This window comes from Myotis yumanensis, unplaced genomic scaffold (genome assembly GCF_028538775.1).
Source record: "Myotis yumanensis isolate MYYU_CA2020_CCGP unplaced genomic scaffold, mMyoYum1.0.hap1 SCAF_2, whole genome shotgun sequence".
NCBI classification, from domain to species: domain Eukaryota; kingdom Metazoa; phylum Chordata; class Mammalia; order Chiroptera; family Vespertilionidae; genus Myotis; species Myotis yumanensis.
This window is the reverse complement of record NW_027223753.1, coordinates 38,244,792-38,264,094: the sequence shown is the minus strand read 5'-3', so window position 1 is coordinate 38,264,094 and position 19,303 is coordinate 38,244,792. Positions and strand designations below refer to the sequence as shown.

The 19,303-nt window shown below is 52.0% G+C and overlaps 1 protein-coding gene across 1 annotated transcript in view; it reads right to left on the bottom strand.

The window, feature by feature from the left end:
- The window catches only part of MROH7 (maestro heat like repeat family member 7), a 39,408-nt gene extending 26,829 nt beyond the window's left edge, over window positions 1–12,579 (bottom strand). The window contains exons 1-5 of the mRNA XM_070403345.1: window positions 11,355–12,579; window positions 4,547–4,620; window positions 1,632–1,715; window positions 645–724; window positions 244–373 (exon numbers count right to left, since the gene is read on the bottom strand). Coding sequence (XP_070259446.1) covers window positions 244–373; window positions 645–724; window positions 1,632–1,715; window positions 4,547–4,620; window positions 11,355–12,579 — 1,593 coding nt within the window. The remainder of the gene's footprint in view (window positions 1–243; window positions 374–644; window positions 725–1,631; window positions 1,716–4,546; window positions 4,621–11,354) is intronic.
- Window positions 12,580–19,303: the final 6,724 nt, after the last annotated feature.

Sequence of the window (19,303 nt, the reverse complement as noted above, 5' to 3'; positions counted from 1 at the left end):
CCACCTCCTCTGGCCAGGCCAACATCTGCCCAGAAGCCGACAGAACACTCCAGAAGAGGAGTTGGTCCCCATCCCAAAGATTCATTCATTCACCAAACATCCCTCTCAGGCCAAGAGAGGGTCAGCAAACTGCCCAAGGCCCCGAGGCCTGAGCAGGAGGGTGGACATCCTCATCCCCTGGAACGTGCCTCACTCGGAGGGCCCTGGGCAGCCGCAGGGCCTGCTGGGGAGGGCCCTGCTCACCTGTATGCTCTCAGCCTTGGCCTCATCTTTCTTCTGCATGGCCTGCACGGAGGGCAGGGAGAACACACTCCTCACGCACGTGTTCACCAGCTCGGACCGCTCCCGGACACCCAGGGCCGGCTGGGTGTGGCTGGTGAAGAGACAGAAAGCAAAGACATGGAGTGAGGGGGGCCCTGTGGCCGGAGGCTGGGGCTGTGCATGCAGAGCTGGGATGATGGAGGTTTAGGGGTGGGCCTGAGATTCAGACCCACAAAGGGGGAGAGGAGGTGGGTGAGGAGGGACTGGGCAAGGGGAAAGGAGAAGGCATGGGGATGGGGTTGGGACACAGCAGAGGGGCCCCAAAGGAGAGAGGCAGAGCCCATGGGAAGAAGGGCATGGGGTTGGGGATGGGGTGTGGGCACCTCAGCTGCGTCAGGGTCTCCATGGCCTCCTGACGGACGGAGCTGGAGAGGGAATCCAGCGGCTCCTCCTGGATCTGCCTCTGGACAGGGGACCACAGTTGGGCCGATGAGGGGGGCAGGCCGCTGCAGACCACAGGGCCGTGGCCACCCTCCTTACAAGGAGCGGGCAGCAGAGCCCCTCGCCTGGGCAGAACTCCCCGCCTCCACTCCCATAGGCCTCCAGTGAGGGGAGCCTGCTCGCTGCCCAAACCTGCCCTGAGCACTCAGTTCAACGCCACCAAGAACACCCCCGCTCTAACCAGCTGCACCCAGAAATCCGCTTAGCCACAGCATGGGGGCTCAGCAAGAACCGTTTCTGAAGCCTCATGGTGGGGAGGTATATTTAAATCATGGGCTGGCCCAAAGCAAAAACACAGCGAAGGTCTCCTGAAAGAAATCCAGTGGATTCCTTTAAAGATGGTCTAATGACGTCTCACTTTTGATCTGGTACCTGCACACAATAGGGGCGCAATTCATGCCAGTTAAACGGAGGTATCAAGGGCAAGGATGCTTTCTCTCTTTAAGGGACCCAAAGCTAAATGCAATTTTGGAAACCCAGCCCATTCTGTGGATAACTGAGAAGTGATTATATTTTGCAAAATGACAAGGAAATTCCCTCCCCACCAGGAGGAATTGCTGGTATTAAATAATAACTGCTCCCGGGTGTATAATGCTTTCCAGGGAGCTAACCATTGGCTTGTGTCCTCCCAACAAGCAGTGACTCGGGTATTATCAGGATGAGAAGAGTGAGGCTCGGAGAAGGGGAATGACTTGCCTGAGCTCCCCGATAGCCAGAGGACAGCTAGAGGTGGAGCTGGGACCCAAGTCCAAGTTCCTGCCTCCTCATCTGTCCTCTCACCACCTCAGCCCCCATCTCATCAGCGGGTGGACTCAGGACCTCCACTCCCTCCCCACCCCAAAGCCACAGATCGGATGCCGCTCCCACACCATCATCTTCTTCATCATGGTCTTCTTCTCTCCGTCACCTTCTGGCACATCCTGGCTCTTCTGGAGGGCGATGACATTCTCGACCTCGGGGGCAGCAGAGGGCAAAGCCGCAGGGTGAGCGCCACACCGAGCCGGCTTTCAGGGGCTGTCCCTCCCCCTGCATCAGCTTCCCGCCACCTGCAGGCGTGCCCAGCGGCTGGCCCCCAGCGTCACCCGAGAGACATGAGAAACCACAAGGGGAACTGCTGGGGGGCAGGGTGAGACTTGAGAAGGTGACAGCAGGAGGGTGTGGATAGTCCTTGAAGAACAGCATTTGGGAGAGGACAGATATGAGCAACTGCTAAACTCTCCCCCTGACCAGGCAACTAAGGGAGAAGAGGTCGCAGCTGGGGGGACAGAAAGGGTCCCAATATCTCAAGCTGAAATCTCACCATGAGTAATACCTCTTTTTATAAAATGTGCTTTTATTTATTTCAAAGAGAGAGTGAGAGAAACATCTGTGAGAGAGAAACATTCATCAACTGCCTCCTGCATGCCCCCTACTGGAGCCTGCAACCCAGGCATGTGCCCTGACCAGGAACTCGTTGCATCCAATGCGACCTCCTGAGGCATTAATCAGCAGTTCTCAACCTGTGGGTCGCGACCCCTTTGGCGGTCGAACGACCCTTTCACAGGGGTCGCCTAAGACCATCCTGCATATCAGATATTTACATTACGATTCATAACAGTAGCAACATTACAGTTATGAAATAGCAACGAAAATAATTTTATGGTTGGATCACCACATGAGGAACTGTATTTAAAGGGCCAGAAAGTTGAGAACCACTGCTAGATGATGCTCAACCAACTGAGCCACACAGGGGCAGTAATACCTCTTAAGGGCTTCTGCTATCTACCTTCTTAAGGGCACATCCTAGTCAGATTAAGGTATTCTGCTACCTGAGAGAGGGAATACATTAACCAATGTCCAATTAATCTATTCATTCTCCTTATCTTAAAGCAGAAGAAGAAAGAAAATACGAAATAAAGTAACTTCGTATAATAAAGAACGCAAAACAAAGTGATCAGATGGGCAGCGTGGTGGGTTAAAGATCCCACACGTTCTCTCCCACTCCTACCAACAGAGCAGATGGCCCTTGAATCTGGGTTCATCTCACCACTAGTTTGGACCAATACAATGCTATGGAGGTGATGCTGTGCAGTTCCTGGCCTAACCCTTAAAGGAACTGGCCACTCTTTCCCTCTGGAACCCAGCTGCCATGGAATGATGACACCATGTGGAGAGAGACTCTGGAATATGGGGTCATTTGGATGCTCCAACCCCCCTCCCCGGGTGATCTCAGTCTACACTACGCAGGGCAGAAGAACCACCTGCTGAGCCCAGTCAAATTTTAGAATCGTGAGACATTGGGCCCTTTCCATCCTTACTTCCCCAGCTGCCAGAGTGAACTTTTAAACCACTAAGTTTTAGGGTGGTTTGTTATACAGAGGTTGATAACTTCAAATGCAAAAGTGATGGGAGAGAGAGGGCTCGTTCAGACTGAACGGTCAGGGAAGGCCTCTCAGAGGAGATGATATTTGAGCCGAGTCCTGAATGACAAGAAAGAGATAGCCATGTGAAGAACTAGAAGGAGGGTCTACCTGTCTCCCCAAACTAGAATGTTACTTCACTATTGGATCTCTGGTGCCTGAAACAGTGCCTAGCACATAGTAGGAACTCGATTAAATGTGTTGAGTGGTTGCAGTAATAAACCCTTTCTGTGCAGGGACTGTGCTCAGGGCTGTGCATACCTTATGTAACACTAGAGGCCCGGTGCACAGATTCGTGCACTGGTGGGGTCCCTTGACCTGGTCTGCAGGAATCAGGCCGAAAGCAGCTCTCTGACATCCCCTGAGGGGTCCCAGATTGCCAGAGGGTGGTTCTCAGGTGATGCACCCCAGAATCGGGCTCCCTCCTCTCTGTGGCGTCACCCAAGAACCACAGCTGCCAAGTCACTGCAGCTTGGCAGCTCCTGCGTTGAGCGCTGCCCCCTGGTGGCAGCTACCAGTCGGACGTTCAGATGGTCGCTCAGGCTTTTAGATAGATAGATAAAGAGATAGACCTCACTTCAGCTTTATTATGCCTTTCTTGTAGGTAGAACCTTCCTGGCAGAAGTAACAAATGCAAAGGCCCTGAGGTAAGAATGGGTTTGGCATGTGTGAGAAACAGAAAAAGGTAGTGTGGCCAGAGCTAGGTGGACAACTAGAAGGGTACCGTGGGATAAGGACGGATGCTCCCCAAATGCAAAACCTCTTCTTAGTCCTGTCACCACCTCCCCACCCCCACCCTCACCCTGCATTGCCTCAGAGACTGGAGCTGGCCTTGAAGCTGCCAGGGGGCAGGCCTCCCTCCTAGGAGTCCTGGCCTGGATGGATCCCCAACCTCCAGACTGTCCATCAACCAATCTTGCCCACACTCTGTGTGTCATACTCATGTCCACCAGCCTGTCCAGTCTGGCCCACTGGCCCTCACCAAGTGCTGCAGACACTGGCTTTCTCTGGCCACCTGAGGCCTGCTGCATGGCCAAGACCTAGGTCCGGCCTGTGTCCAGCCTTTCTGTCTCCTTTAGAGACCCTCTCACAATTCATTCAGTTGCTTAGAAATCCTACTGAGCACCTATGGTGTGCCAGGCAGTGCCCTGGGTGCTGGGAAAACAGATGTGAATAAGACAGACAGAAATCGCCGATTCACAGGGGAAACGTTATAGTGGGAGAGACGAACAAGAAAGAAGATGAAGAAGTAAAGCACACGGTGCATCAGATGGTGATGAGCACCATGGAGAAAAGAGGAGCCGGGGGAGAAACAGGGAGTGTCAGGGCTGGGCGGGGCGGGGGGCGTCCCAGGAAGTCCACTGCTGGCTGGGCAGGAAGCATACCAGAGTCATTTTGTTGCCATCCTCTCTCTCCCCTGGTGCGTTCACCAGGCATGAGGTCTCTTCACTGAAGGTTCCTGCATGTCATCATTTCAATAGAAGAGAAGAGGGGAGAAAGATACAGTCTACCTGGAGTGCCATAGTCCCATCTCTCCTCCCCACTGGGCTTCTCCAACCCTAACTCCCCCAGCAGCCAGACTGGCTCCCTTCCCTAAAACCCGTTGGTGGCACCTCATTTCACTGAGCATCCTCGTCAGGGCCCTGCAGGGCCACCTCCCTCCCTGTCCAGGCCCTGCCCCGCGCTCTCCCCTCACTCACCATGCTCTGGCCACACTGGCCACAGGCTTTCAGGCCCAGGGGTCGGGGGGGGGGGGGGGGGGGGGGGGGGGGGGGGGGGGAACCTTTGCGCAGGCATCTTCCTCTGCCTGGGCCAACCCACTGCCACGCCCCCTCACCCAGGTCTCGCGCCGCCTGCCCTTCGCCCTTCGCCCTTCGCCCTTCGCGTCTAAGCTTGCTTGTCACTTCTCCAAGAGGCTTCCCTTAACCTTCAGGCGAACAGGGGCCCCACTGTGACCCTCTTGTGCATCAGCGTACTCTCTCTTTTCAACCGTCATCACATTTCTAATTAAACTCTTATCTGTTGTAGTAAATACCTGCTGTTTTGTCAGCCCCAGACTTCCTCCTCCTTCTTTTGGTGACAGTTCCTGCCTTCCCTGTGGGTTACCCATTCCATGAAGCTAGGTGAAGCGGAATTCTTCAAGCCCCACCCATCACCCCTCTTCACATAGGGGTGGGTCTGCAACCCAAGCGTGGCCAATAGAGTCCTGTGCCCTCAGCCACAGGGGTTTGTCCAAGGATGGGGTCCTGGGTGAGCAGGGCAATGGAGCTCTTTAAGAGAATGTATTTAAGAGAGTGTGTCTCCTTCTGATGAGCCTGGAACTTCAGGGCCATCTTGGCTACCAGAGGCTGCTAGAAGATGGAGCCAATAGGGAAACACAGAGGTATCCCAATAGCAGTGAAAACAGCTAGCACCAAGGGTACCATTCTCCACTAAAAGGGACAAGGCTCCTTGGAGAAATAGCTGACTCTAGGCCTTGGGCAGAGAAAGTATAAGACCAGCCAGAAACCAAGGAAGAGACGTCTAGCACCAGAAATAAGGAAGGGAGCTCACGGAACAATGGGCATCTGTCACCGGGACACAAAAGCTTGCTGGAAGGGAGTCCACTGGTCAAATTGGGGGAAGTTTGAGTATCACAATAAGTCATGGCAGCAACAGATGACATAGTCCATTGAATAAACTAGAAATCCACGACTCTACATTGATGTAAATAAGTAAATGAGCACATTGAAAGTCTGATGGGGATATTTACACCGTTTCAGAGTAGCTCCCCACATGATATTTATGACAAAGGGGTAAACAGTGACTTTACAGAGGAGAACTTTGGCAGCCACTGTCTCACTCAAGTGATTGACATGACCATCATCAGTAATGGAGCAAGTCAAAAGCATGCACCACCATTGCATAGCAGGCAATGCGAGAAAGCCAGCACCACTCCTGTGCTTTTCCTGCCAGGTGTGCATGGCGGGGGTGTGATCATGAGGAAACAGACAAACCCAAACTAAGGCACAACTTACAAAACAGCTGGCCCGTAATCTGCAAATGCAGCAAGAACACGCAGGTCAGGAGATCACCATCGCCCGGCTCCCCTTGACGACCTCGCAGGCCCCGCAGCCGTGGCCAGCAAGGGCTTGCCGGGCCTGAAGCAGCTAGTGGAAGGGGTTGCCCAGGATGCAACCATGGACCAGTGACCAAATCTAGCCAGGAAACCATCGACAAGACTGCTAACCTAGCCTCTGAGACTTTCTCAGGTTTGTTTGGGGATTTTTTTTGGGGGGGGGGGGGGGCGTGGATGAGGCCTCCTGAAGTGCAAAAGGGATCAATGGGTGACTCCCCTCAAAGCCCTGAGCTCAGGTCAGCTGGTGCCCCCTTGGCCGGATGCCTCATGTTCAAAAAAGAGAAAAGAACAAGAAAGTCAAGGAAAGGCTAAGGACTGAGGAAACAGAACAGACGAGACAAAAAGGCAGAATGAGTGATTTGGAGCTGATCTCCTTTTCCAGAAAAACATTCCTGAGATGGGCAGTGACATCAGAGTGGGGTCTGGGAATGAAATGGGAGCCGTGTATGAATACTGATTTCATGATTTTGATGGTTACCTTTTGTCCTCTTTTGTAAGAAATAAAAACTAAAATTCAGGGGTGATGGGACATCATTTGGCAACTTATCCAATCATTCACAACAACTTTTGTATGGTGCTTTCAACTTTTTTGCAAGTTTTTACTGTTTTAGATTTTTTAAAAAGAATGGCAGGAACTAGAGGCATTTTTCAGAGACAAATGACCAAGTTCATCACCAGCAGAATCACTAAAGGAAAGTCTAAAGGACATACTTCAGGCAAAAGGAAATTAATGGCAGAGGGAAGGTCTGAGATGCAATAAGCAATGAAGGCAAATAAAGAGGCTCATATTGGGGTTAATATAAGAACATTAACTACATAAAATAATATTAGTTAATAAATAGGGTTAAGAAAGAATGAAAATGCATCACCAGGATGGCATATAAATTGGAAGGAGGGATAAAACAGGGTTAAAGTGTTCCAATCACAAAGGACCACATCTATCCTATATAATAAAAGGGTAGTATGCAAATTGACCCTAACAGCAGAAAGACTGGGAATGACTGGTCACTATGACACACACTGACCACCAGGGGGCAAATCCTCAATGCAGGAGCTGTCCCCTGGTGGTCAGTGCGCTCCCACAGGGGGAGCTCTGCTCAGCCACAAGCCAGGCTGATGGCTGCCAGCACAGCGGTGGTAGTGGGAGCCTCTCCCGCCTCCTCAGCAGCACTAAGGATGTCCAACTGCAGCTTAGGTCTGCTCCCTCTGGTAAGTGGACATCCCCCAAGGGCTGCCGGGCTGCCAAAGGGATGTCTGACTGCCATCTTGGGCCCAATTCCCCAGGGAGCAGACCTAAGCCAGCAGATGGACATCCTCCAAGGGGTCCCAGACTGCAAGAGGGCATAGGCCAGGCTGAGGGACCCCCCACGAGTGCACAAATTTTTGTGCACCAGGCCTCTAGTATATATATAAAAGCCTAAATGACTGTTTTCCCATTCGCCTGGTAGCGCACTGACCACCAGAGGGCAGATGTTCAATGCACAGGCATGGAAACATGGAGCAGACTGATGAATCTCAGAGGGAAGGGGGGAGGGTGGGAGGAGATTAACCAAAGATCTCATATGCATACTAGAGGCCTGGTGCACAGATTCATGCACCAATGGGGGTCCCTCGGCCTGGCCTGCGAGGATCGGGCCAAAACCCAAGGGGTACCAGATTGCAAAAGGGTGCAAGCCAGGCCGAAGGACCCCATCGGTGCACAAATCTGTGCACTAGGCCTCTAGTATTTATATAAAATGCCAAGCAGGCAAATCTCTACAGACAGAGAGTAGAATAGTAGGTTCCCAGAGCTGGAGGGCATTGGTTGGTGGTGATACCTAAATTAGGTTTGGGGTTTCTTTGGAGGGTGATGAAAATGTTCTAAAATTGATTATGGTGATGATTGCACAATTCTGTGTATATTTTAATAACATTAAATTGTACACTTCAAGTGGGTAAATTTTATGGTATGTAAATTATATTTCAAGCTGGGTTTTTTTTAAAGTTCAACATGCTAAAACAAAATTTCTCTACATCATTAGCATCATCAGTACAAAATAAGAATTGTATTAGAAAATAAGATATGATTCATAATAGCAATAAAAATTATAAAATACCTAGGAATTAGCCTATTAAAAAGTGCAATAGTCCCTGGCCAGTGTGGTTAGAGGTTAGAGCATCGGCCCATGCACTGAAGGGTCTCAGGTTTGATTTCCGGTCAAGGGCACATACCTGGGTTGCAGGTCCCATCCCCACACTGGTAGGAGCGCGTGTGGGAGATAACCAATTGATGTGTCTCACATCGATGTTTCTCTCTTTCCTTTGTCTCTCTCCCTCTCCCTCCTTTCCACTCTCTCTAAAAAAGCAATGGGAAAAATATCCTTGAGTGAGGATTAACAACACAAAACAAAACAGCAATAGACTTTGATAGAGAGTTTTTGTTAATTCTAGTAAAGGATATCCTATATAATAAAAGGCTAATATGCAAAATGACTGAACTGTGGAATGACTGGTTGCTATGATGTGCACTGACCACCAGGGGGAAGACACTCAATGCAGGAGCTGCCCCCTGGTGGTCAGTGCACTCCCACATGGGGAGTGCCACTCAGCCAGATGCTGGGCTCATGGCTGGCAAGCATAGCGGCAGCAGCAGCACTAAAGATGTCTGACTGCCAGTGGCTCCCCAGGGGAGCGGGCCTAGGCCATCAGTCAGACATCCCCCAAGGGCTCCCGGACTGCGAGAGGGCGCAGGCCAGGCTGAGAGACAGCCCACCCCCACCCCCCACCCCCACAAGTGCACAAACTTCGTGCACCGGGCCTCTGGTATCTACACTAATAAAAGAGAAACATGGTAATTGGCGTACGACCGCTACCCTTCCCATTGGCTAATCAGCGTATCCTTATGCAAATTAACTGTCAGCCAAGATGGCGGCCGGCAGCCATGCACTGAAGCGAGCAGGGAGGTTTGCTTCCTCCAGGAACTGCAGACTCCAACGTTCCCCGCCTCACTTGCCGGACTCTCAACTGCAACTCTAAGCAACTATTACTATGTTGCAAATAAGAAGCTAAACAAAACTGGCTTTCAGTCAGCCCAGGACCGCAACATTGTATCCATGTTTTCAGCAGCGAGGCCTCAGAGCTAAAGCTGGCCCAGAATAAAAAAAAAAAAAAAAAGAAAACAAGGAGCGGTTGGGAGCTTTTAGTCAACTGCCAGCAGGAAAACAGCCCTCAGCCCCTCACCCAGGCTGGCCAGGCACCCCAGTGGGGACCCCCACCCTGATCCAGGACACCCTTCAGGGCAAACCAGCCAGCCCCCTGGCCTCTATTCTATATAGTAAAAGGGTAATATGCCTCCCGGCACCGGGATCAGCGTGACAGGAGGCAGCGCCCCAACCCCCTGATCAGCCCTGCTCTGTGTGTGACAGGGTGCAGTTCACCAACACCCTGATTGGCCCTGCTCTGTGTGTGACAGGGTAGAGCCATAACCTCTCCATCGGCCCTGCCCTGAGTGTGACAGTGGTGGCCCCCCAACCCCCTGATCGGCCCTGTTCTGTGGGTAATAGAGGGTGGCGCCCCAATCCCCCTCCACGGGCCTTGCTCTGTGTGTGACAGGGTAGAGCCATAACCTCCCCGTTGGCCCTGCCCTGAGTGTGACAGGGTGCAGCACCCCAACCCCCTGATCCGCCCTGCTCTGTGACAGGGGGCGGTGCCCCAACTCCCCTATCGACCCTACTCTGTGCGTGACAGGGGGGAGCTCCTCAACCCCCTGATGGGCCCTGCTTTGTGAGTGACAGGGGGGAGCTCCTCAACCCCCTGATGGGCCCTGCTCTGTGCGTGACGGGGGTGGCACCGCAACCTCCCCATCGACCCTGCCTTGAGTGTAACAGGGGGCGGTGCCCCAACCCCCCAATCAGTCTACCCTGAGCATGACTGAGGGTGGCATTGCAACCTCCCGATCTGCCCTGCTCTGTGCATGACAGGGCGGCGCCCCAACTCCCCAATCGGCCCTGCTCTGAGCCTGACCAGGGGCTGCACTTAGGGATTGGGCCTGCCCTCTGCCACCCAGAAGCAGGCCTAAGCCAGCAGGTCGTTATCTCCCGAGGGGTCCCAGACTGTGAGAGGGCACAGGCAGGGCTGGGGGACACCCCCCCCCCCCCCCGGAGTGCACAAATTTTTGTGCACTGGGCCTCTAGTCCTATATAAAGGAAAACTTTGATAGATAAATTAATAGCATTCCAATAAAAATGATAGAAAAATTTTTTGAGGATCTAGACCTAGACAAAAATATTCTAAAATGTGTATGGAAGAATGAGGGCTTACTAACAGACTCCAGGGCACGGTTTGGTTGCTGTTGTCCTCAGAATAGTTTTAACTTTTAAGAGGGATTCTTACTCTACCAGATATGAATACATATTTACAAAGCCATGGTAATTTTTTTTTCACTGCAATATGGTATTGGTCCATGAACAAACAAAACTATTTGGGGGTATAAATAAATGAAAGGAAATCTTTACAACATCAAAAACTGCCAGGAGACTAATTTACAGAACACTGGCATGTCAGAGTGAGTGCAGGTTCCAGGTAGAACCCCAAGGCTTTGCTCAGGGAGGAACCTCAAAACTCAATAGAGATGAGCTAAGCCTGCCTACTCCATGGGTCAAATGTTGATCTGAACAAAGAAAAGGAAAGAAAAAAAAATGTTGACCCGAACAGCCAGGTCTGAAATTTATCAAGAAAGAAAGACGCTAAAATTATTAAAATAAAAAAAAAAAAAAAAAAAAAAAAAAAAAAAAAAAAGAAAGAAAGACGCATACATTTGGAAAGGAAGATAAAGTTAGTCGACTTATAATTTGGACATAATAAAAGTATTATCCTATGGAGATTATTAAAGTTAAGGGAACTGAAGTTCAGAGAGATTGAGTAGCTTGTCCCAAGTCGCCCAACAAGCAGAAGCTGAGCACTGGGTCTCTTGGGCATAATGAATATGTTGCATGTTATCCACTGAATGCCGTTCCCTTCCTCTGCCCCACAAGTCTGAATACAAGGTTCTCCCAGGATAGTGCCCTCTCTCGGGCTGTCGCTCTGGCCATACTCACGCTCAGGGACGCTGTGGAAGGCGGCGGTGCCCCTGTCCGCGGTGTTGCAGGTGGGGAACACCAGCGGGAACCGGCTCACCTCGGCGTTGGCCACCTCGCTCCAGCTCTGACTTTCCTCCAGGGGCACGGTGTGGATGGTGTTGTCCTCGGAATCATCCTGCTGGCTGCTCAGGGTCAGGGTGGACGTGTCGCTAAAGATGAGGCTAGAGCTCAGGCTCAGGGTCTCCTTGGAGCCCATTATCAAGGTCATGTATGAGGTTGGAGAAAGGACCGAGTTGGGTCTGTGGGTGCTGGAGCGCAGGCTGATATCATCCTGGAAGCCAGGAATCACGGTCAAGCAGGAGGCCTGCGTGACGGTCATGTTCACATCAGACCTGGAATTGCTATTTAAAGCCACACTGATGTTTCCCTTGGAACTCGTCTTCCAGGCTGCACCAGAGGATCCTTTTGAAACAGACCCAGAGATGTCCTGGGAAACCAACTTGATGGTCTCGTTGGTGCTTGGGCTTAGGGTCCCACAGGGACCTGGAGCCCCTTGCAGGTCCAGCTTGGAGATGGCTCTTGAGCCCACACTGAGCAGGTGATTGGAGGGGGAATCCATCGAGCCTGAGGCTGGGATAAGGAGCGCTTTGGAGCATGGCCTGGAGAGGCAGTGGCCCAGAACGAGGGCTTCTCTTGAAAAGGTCCTTAAAAATGGGTTGGATTCAGACCTGGAAGGATTGGAGTTATTCTGACCCAACTCAAAAGCCTTGCTTGAGTGGGGATTGAAGGCCTCCTCAGAATTCAGGCCAGAGGGGTTGTCCGAGCTCGGACCCTGGGCCTCGGCAGAGTCAGGGCTCGGAATGAGCGGTGAGGCTGGATGTAGGGCCCCCTGTGAGTTAGGCCTCGAGATGTGATTCAGCTCCAGGCCCAGGGCCTCGCCGGAGGGGGGAGGGGTGGTCTGGAGGGCGGCTGGAGCCACGGCCCCGCTCTCATCAGGACTGGGGGTGCTATCAGACACAAGGCCAGGGGCCTCCTCGGAGACAGGACTCAGAATTGGATGAAGGTCTGGGACAAAAGCCAAGCCAGGACTCGGGGGGACATTCAAGGCAGGAATAAGGTCTGTGCCTGGGTTTGGCCCAGAGATGGTGTCAGAGCCTAAACCTGGGGCCCCAGTGGAGCTGAAACTGGGTGTCTTCTTTGGGTCTTCACAGAGGACCAGACTAGCCCTCTGACTCAGAGCCATGCCCGTCTAGAGGTCTGTCACTGCCCCTGCCCCCTTCTCTCCGACAGCTGACTGTTGAGCTCCCCGCAGTGTTCCTGAGAGAGAGAAGGCAAATTCAGCCAAGCCTCACCTGTTACAATCTTTCCAAGGACCCCTGCTCTCTTTAAAATGAGGCCCCTGTGTCACTTACAAGGTTCTCCATGACCACGCCCAGCCTACCTTTCCAGCCCCAACCTCCACGACAAAATATTCAGTGCACTTTATTCCAAAGACTCAATTAGTGGTCTCGCCCCTGCCAGACCTGAACTCCACAGGGGCAAGAACCATGCATATCTTAGTCCCTGGGGCATCCCCAGCACCTAGCACTGTGCCAAGTGCACGGTAGGAAGTCCACAAATACAGACAGATGAGGAACCTCTCCCGCCGGAGGGAGAAAAAAGGGAGGAGGAGTGCCTTATTGGTCACACTGCTCCCAGCCAACCCCCAACTTGCTAAAACTACTCTGCAAATGGCTATAGCCCGAGGTTCCCACAGCAGCCTTGGCAGAGCTGCCTGCTCCCCCCAAAAGTTTGCCTGTTCCGAGTTGGGCAGGCTACATAGAAGAGACCCTGAGATCATCGTCAAAAGCACAGCCTTGCCTCAACCTAGCAGTCTGACTGCGGGGCCAACTCCCTAATTCCTGCCCCCACCCCACTCCACCCCCTCCCCTAGACACAGCTCACCTGCATGCATGGTGTTCTTAGGCAGGAGTGGGCCCCTGGGAGGAGACACAGAAGGAGATCAAGTCAGGTGAAGAGTGGCTTTTTCAATACTTACTGAGCAAAGCCTACAAGGCAGGCACACACACACACACACACACACACACACAGAGTCCCCGAAGTTAGACATTGTTGCTGCACTATACACTTGAAGTGGTGGCCAAGGGGAGGAACGTCACCCACCCCAGTGACCCTCAGGGCAGCCAAGACCATCTGTTTACACCGCCCGTCTGCCTACCCCCATCGCTTCCCGTTGTCTTCAGGACAGCACCCTCAATCCTTAGCAAAAGGCCATTCTGTGTCTGCCCCAACTCCCTATTTACCCTTCTTGCCCATCCACACTCCCTTCCCCACTCCTCTCCACCCGCTCAGCTCCTTTTTTTTTTTTTTTTTTTAATATATTTTATTGATTTTTTACAGAGAGGAAGGGAGAGGGATAGAGAGTTAGAAACAACGATCAGGTGCCTCCTGCACACTCCCTACTGGGGATGTGCCCACAACCAAGGTACATGCCCTTGACTGGAATCGAACCTGGGACCCTTGAGTCCGCAGGCCGACGCTCTATCCACTGAGCCAAACCGGTCAGGGCACCCCCTCAGCTCCTTTAGTTTTTCCAAGGAGTCAGGCTCCTGGGTTAAGTCTGGGCCTTCTGGCATTGGGCACCCCTTTCTCCAGCCTCCTTCCCTGGATAGCACCCACAGCTTCACCACCTCAGGTTTCAGCTCAAATGTTAAAAGCCTTCCAGGTCGCCCAGACACGTGAGGTCCTGTGAGTCCCCAAGGCCTCTGGTCCACTTCCCCCTTCTCGGCACACAGCACCTGGTTCCCCCACTGGACAATACGATCCCTAAGAGTCTGGCACCAGTAAATGTTCAACAAATAAGCTTATTGTTCCATCCTTTTATCTCTTCTTCATTCGCCCAGCCATTCTTCCACTAGCTGATTTGATCACTTATTCATTCATTATTTTTTTTAATATATTTTATTGATTTTTTACAGAGAGGAAGGGAGAGGGATAGAGAGTTAGAAACATTGATCAGCTGCCTCCTGCACACCCCCCCACTGGGGATGTGCCCGAAACCCAGGTACATGCCCTTGACCGGAATCGAACCTGGGACCTTTCAGTCCGCAGGACGACGCTCTATCCACTGAGCCAAACCGGTTTCGGCTCATTCATTATTAATTCATGCACTCACTCACTAAATCATTTGTTCCACAAACTTTGCTGTGCATCTTTATAACTTGGCTTTGGAAAGACCATAGATTTGGAGTCATGCTGTCCCGGGTTCAAATCCCACCTCATCCTCCTACTAATATTAGTGAACTTGGGTAATAAGGGACTTTCCCCCTCTGAACCCCTTTCCCCTGTCTCTAAGATGGGAGCATAAAGCCTGCCGCCTGGGGTCGTTCACACAGCCGCCGAAGGCCTTCTATAAATGGTTGCTATGTGTTCTATGCCTCCCGCCAGGCACTGGGGCAGAGAGGAGGAAGGCCAGTTGTGCAGTGGGGAAAGTGAGGCCGAGCACAGGGGGAGCTGCCTTCATTCCCAGCAAGCAGTTTGTGCACAGCCTTGCGTCCTGCTTCAGGAGCAGGAAAGGCTCACTCACCATCGGCACCAGAAGCACTTTTACCCTGAAGCTAATTCAGTTTAAAATGTCAGGGCTCCTTGTTTGCAGCCCCTTTACAAAAGGACTGCGCTTAATTTTGCATTCACAATGTTGTCTTCTTTAACTTAAAGGGGAGCCTCAACATTATAAAAAAAAAAACAACAAAAAAAAAAAACTTTAGGTTCCACAAAGCCCTGGATCTTCCCTTGATCTCCCCTTCCACCTGCGCATGCGCGAGCACACACACACACACACACACACACACACACACACACACCATGGTTATCAAAGAGAGGATTTTCAACCTAAAAAACATAGGAACCAGAGCCAGCCCGGAGAGTGAATAAGGTGCTGGAAAGCCTAGCTGGTGTGGGCTGTGGGAGAGAGTGACCTGTACCCTCTGACACAGCAGACGCACAAGACCAGGTCACTGGGCAGAAACCACAGGTCTCAGCCCTGGCTGCCTCTCCCTCTTCCATGAGAAAAGAGCAGATCTCCCCCCACACACACACTTTCTCCTATTCCTTCAACCCCCTCCATCCTGCAGGGACCTCAGAGCACCTGACCATTACTGAGGCAGCCCACATTTGCCCTCCATTAAAGGGCCATGTGTGCCCGATCAGGTGTGGCTCAGTTGGTTGGAGTGTCATCCTGTGTACCAGAAGGTGGCAGGTTCAGGGAGGCAACCATAATCTCTCTCTCTCTCTCTGTCAATTAAATCTAAATCAATTAAATCAATCTAAATCAATTAAAAAGGCCCAACCAGTGTGGTTCAGTTGGTTGAGCATGGTCCCCTGCACCAAAAGGTTACTAGTTCGATTCCTGGTCAGGGCACATGCCAGGGTTTCCAGTTCAATCCCCAGTAGGGGGCGTGTGGGAGGAAGCCGATTGATGATGTTTCTCTCTCATCGATGTTTCGATCTCTCTCACCCTCTCCCTTTCTCTCTCTAAAAATAAAATAAAATAAAAACATTTTAAAAGATTTTTTTAAGGCCATTGTGCGTTGAAAAGAGTGATGGTTCTTGAGGGACTTGGGTGGGTCCCAGGGGAGCGAAAGGAACTCACTACTGTCTTGACAGCCACATGCTACCTTTTGGCCTTTGCTCCAAAGCCAGGGCCACAAACGGGGAGGGCAGAGGGCGGCCATAAAACAGCCAGTCCTGCCCATGATTGGAGAATCATTGGCTGATTCCCATCCTGTCTTCCCCACCTCAGGGAGCTCTCTAGTCTAGCCCTTGCTGGTCCCTCAGGAGGAGGCGCTCTCAGTGGGTCTTCCAGTTCCTCGCTGAGAACACGATTATGAGGGGAATGGGCCCAGAATGTTAGGCACTCGTGTGAGTATGTGTACACACACGCATGCCAGTGCACACATACATCTGGCATGAGGACACCTCAGATCTAGACAATCCAAACCAGAACATGCCATCTTATCCCCAAATTGGATCCTTCTATTCTCTTCCACTGAAAGAAACTGGCACCACTATCCAAGCCAGAAACAGTATCATCCTTGACAGCTCTCTCCCTCACTTGCTGCATTTGATTTAGCTGAGTTCTGCTCATTCTGGCTCCAGAAAAGTTCCTAAATATCTTCCCATGTAAAAAAAAACAGATGAATAGATAGATGATAGACAGATGATAGATGATAGATAGATAGATAGATAGATAGATGATAGATCTAATCCTCCCATGTCTCTCTCACTACTGCCAGACCCCAGTGAAGCCCCATTGCCTCGGAGCTGGTTTTGGAATTGCCCTCTCCCCTCTCGACAATGGTCCCAAATTGAGCCACAAAGATCTTCCTTTAAAATTTCTTTCAACACAAATCGGTCGTTACAAAATAGTCACGGGATGTAAAGTAAAGCATAAGGAATATGGTTAATAATATTGCGATAACTCTGTATGGTGCTTCCAGGTCATCTGCCTTCTCTTTCCCCCGGTCTATGATACTCCCTTCCTGGTCTTCTCACTCTCTTCTCCTTCCCCTGCCCCCAATTCCCACCCACCACTCTCTCATAACTTGAAAGTCTAAACTTTCTCCATGAGGCTTGAGCTGCTGATGGGAAGTTGAATGTGTTACCTCCACCAGGGGCATCCACATAGTAACAGAAAATTTAGCTGTAAGCCAAAGGTATGAAGTTCTAACTGTGGAATTACAGCCAGAGGGGAGAGAGGTCTACCCAGGGGGTGGGGTCTAGGTGGTAACCTGTGGACTTGAAGGCCCCCACCCCGGGGACTCTCCCAGAGCCACCTCTCAGCTTACCTAGGCTCCCCGAGCCCAGGCCGGTGTCACCGTCTTTGTGAGGTCACCAGGACTCAGGAGTTCCCAGCCAATGGGGCCCCGGCACTGAAGGGAGAAGCAGCTAGGTGTTCTGAGACAGGCTGGTGAGCCAGGCGAGTGGAACAGGGAAACACATAGTTAAAGGGCCAAGCGGTTTACAGCCATCTAGTAAATCACAAAATCCTATCTTTCCTAACCAAGGACACTTAAGAGTAAATGGTTTACACATCTCCTCCCAAGCAGAGGATAAATAGCTTAAATTACTCAGGGAGATAGATAGCAGATATCCAATTAGTGCCATTTGTGCCAGCCACACCCAAGGACAATGAAGTTAAGGGAATAAATCTCATTTTGCTCCATCAGCATAAAACTGATGAATATTCTATTGAGGTCAGCCCCTAAGATCTCCTTGAATATATATGTACTAGTGGCCTGGTGCACGGATTCGTGCACATTGAAAGACAATTAATTAGAAGGTGGCCTGTCTGTCTCAACCAGACCTGCCCCACAGCCAACCTCTGCCCACACCTAGGGTGGCACCATCGCTCGAAGGGCTTCTGCGGAGTAAGCAGGGTCCCTCTGGCAGGTGGGGTGCCTCGGCCTGGCCTGTGGGGATCAGGCCAAAACCGGCTGTCCAACATCTCCCAAGGGGCCCCGGAGTGTGAGAGGGCACTCTGCAAAGTTGCTGTCATACAGGGTGGAATGCAAACGCAAGTGTGCAATAAACCAGATTCGGGGCTGACAGTGCCCCAGCAACAACATAACCCATGGCCAAAGGTGGAATTGTGCATCCCTTCGAGGAGTCAGGCTTCCCCCTCTCTGGTTTTGGGGTGTATCACCTGAGAACCACTGCTGCCAAGTCACTGCAGCTCAGCAGCTCTTGCATTGAGCGTCTGCCCCCTGGTGGTCAGTGTGCATCATAGCAACCGGTGAGATGGTCAGACACTTAGCATATTAGCCTTTTATATATATAGACTAGAGGCTTAGTGCACAGATTCTTGCACCAGTGGGGTCCGTTGGCCTGGCCTGTGCCCTCTCACAATCCGGGACTCCCTGGGGATTCAGACTGCTAGTTTCAGCCCGATCCCCACAGGCCAGGCCAGGGAACCCTAGTATGCATATAAAATCTTTGGTTAATCTCTTCCCGCCCTCTTCCCTTCTCCCTTCCCTCTGAGATTCATCAGTCTGTTCCACATTTCCATGCCTGTGGTATCTGCTCCTGCGTTGAGCATCTGCCCCCTGGTGGTCAGTGTGCATCATTGCTACCAGATGGTCAGCCAGTCGGTCAGTCTCTTAGGCTTTTATATACATATACTCTAGGGGCCCAGTGCACAAATTCGTGCACCTTGAAAGGAACTGTGGGCCTCAAGGATGCAGTAGGCACAGGGGCAGGTCTCAGCCCATCCTCCACGCCCCCGCCTGGCCCCTCCTGCCTCAGCCCCGGTCCTATCTGCTGGCAGCCCTGCTCCCGCCACCACCACCACCGATCCCACACACTGACAGCGCCGGCCCCACTCACACCCACCAGAGCAATTGGGGCCAGCACCAGCAGCGGGTGCAAGTGGGGCCGGCACCATCAGTGGGTGTAAGCGGCGGCTGCTGCCTCAATCGCCCCTCAAGAGCAGGGGGAGGTGGAGAAGCCCTCAGGGGCAATCAGGGTCAGCAGCCGCCACTCACACCTGCTGATGGTGCCGAGTGACCGGGACCAGTGTTGGGCACCGGCAGCAGGTGCAAGAAGGGCCAGCATTGGCAGTGGGTGTGAGTGGCAGCTCCAGCGCTGGCAGTGGGTACGAGCAGGGCCAGCACCACAGCAGGTGTGAGCATTGGGTGGAACTGTAGAGCACAGGAGCAAAGAATTTTCAGTAACCACCAGAGGCTCACCCCAATGACAGCGACCAGTGCCGTGCCTTGGTCTGGCACCCCCACTCACTTGCTCCACCATCCCACCGCGGCCAATGCCCACCATGTTCCACACACACCCCCTGGTGGTCGGCACACATCATAGCGACCGGTTGTTTGGTTTTTCCGGTTGTTCCGCTGTTCGGTCTATTTGCATATTAGCCTTTTATTATATAGGATATAATAGATTTCAGAGAGGGAAGG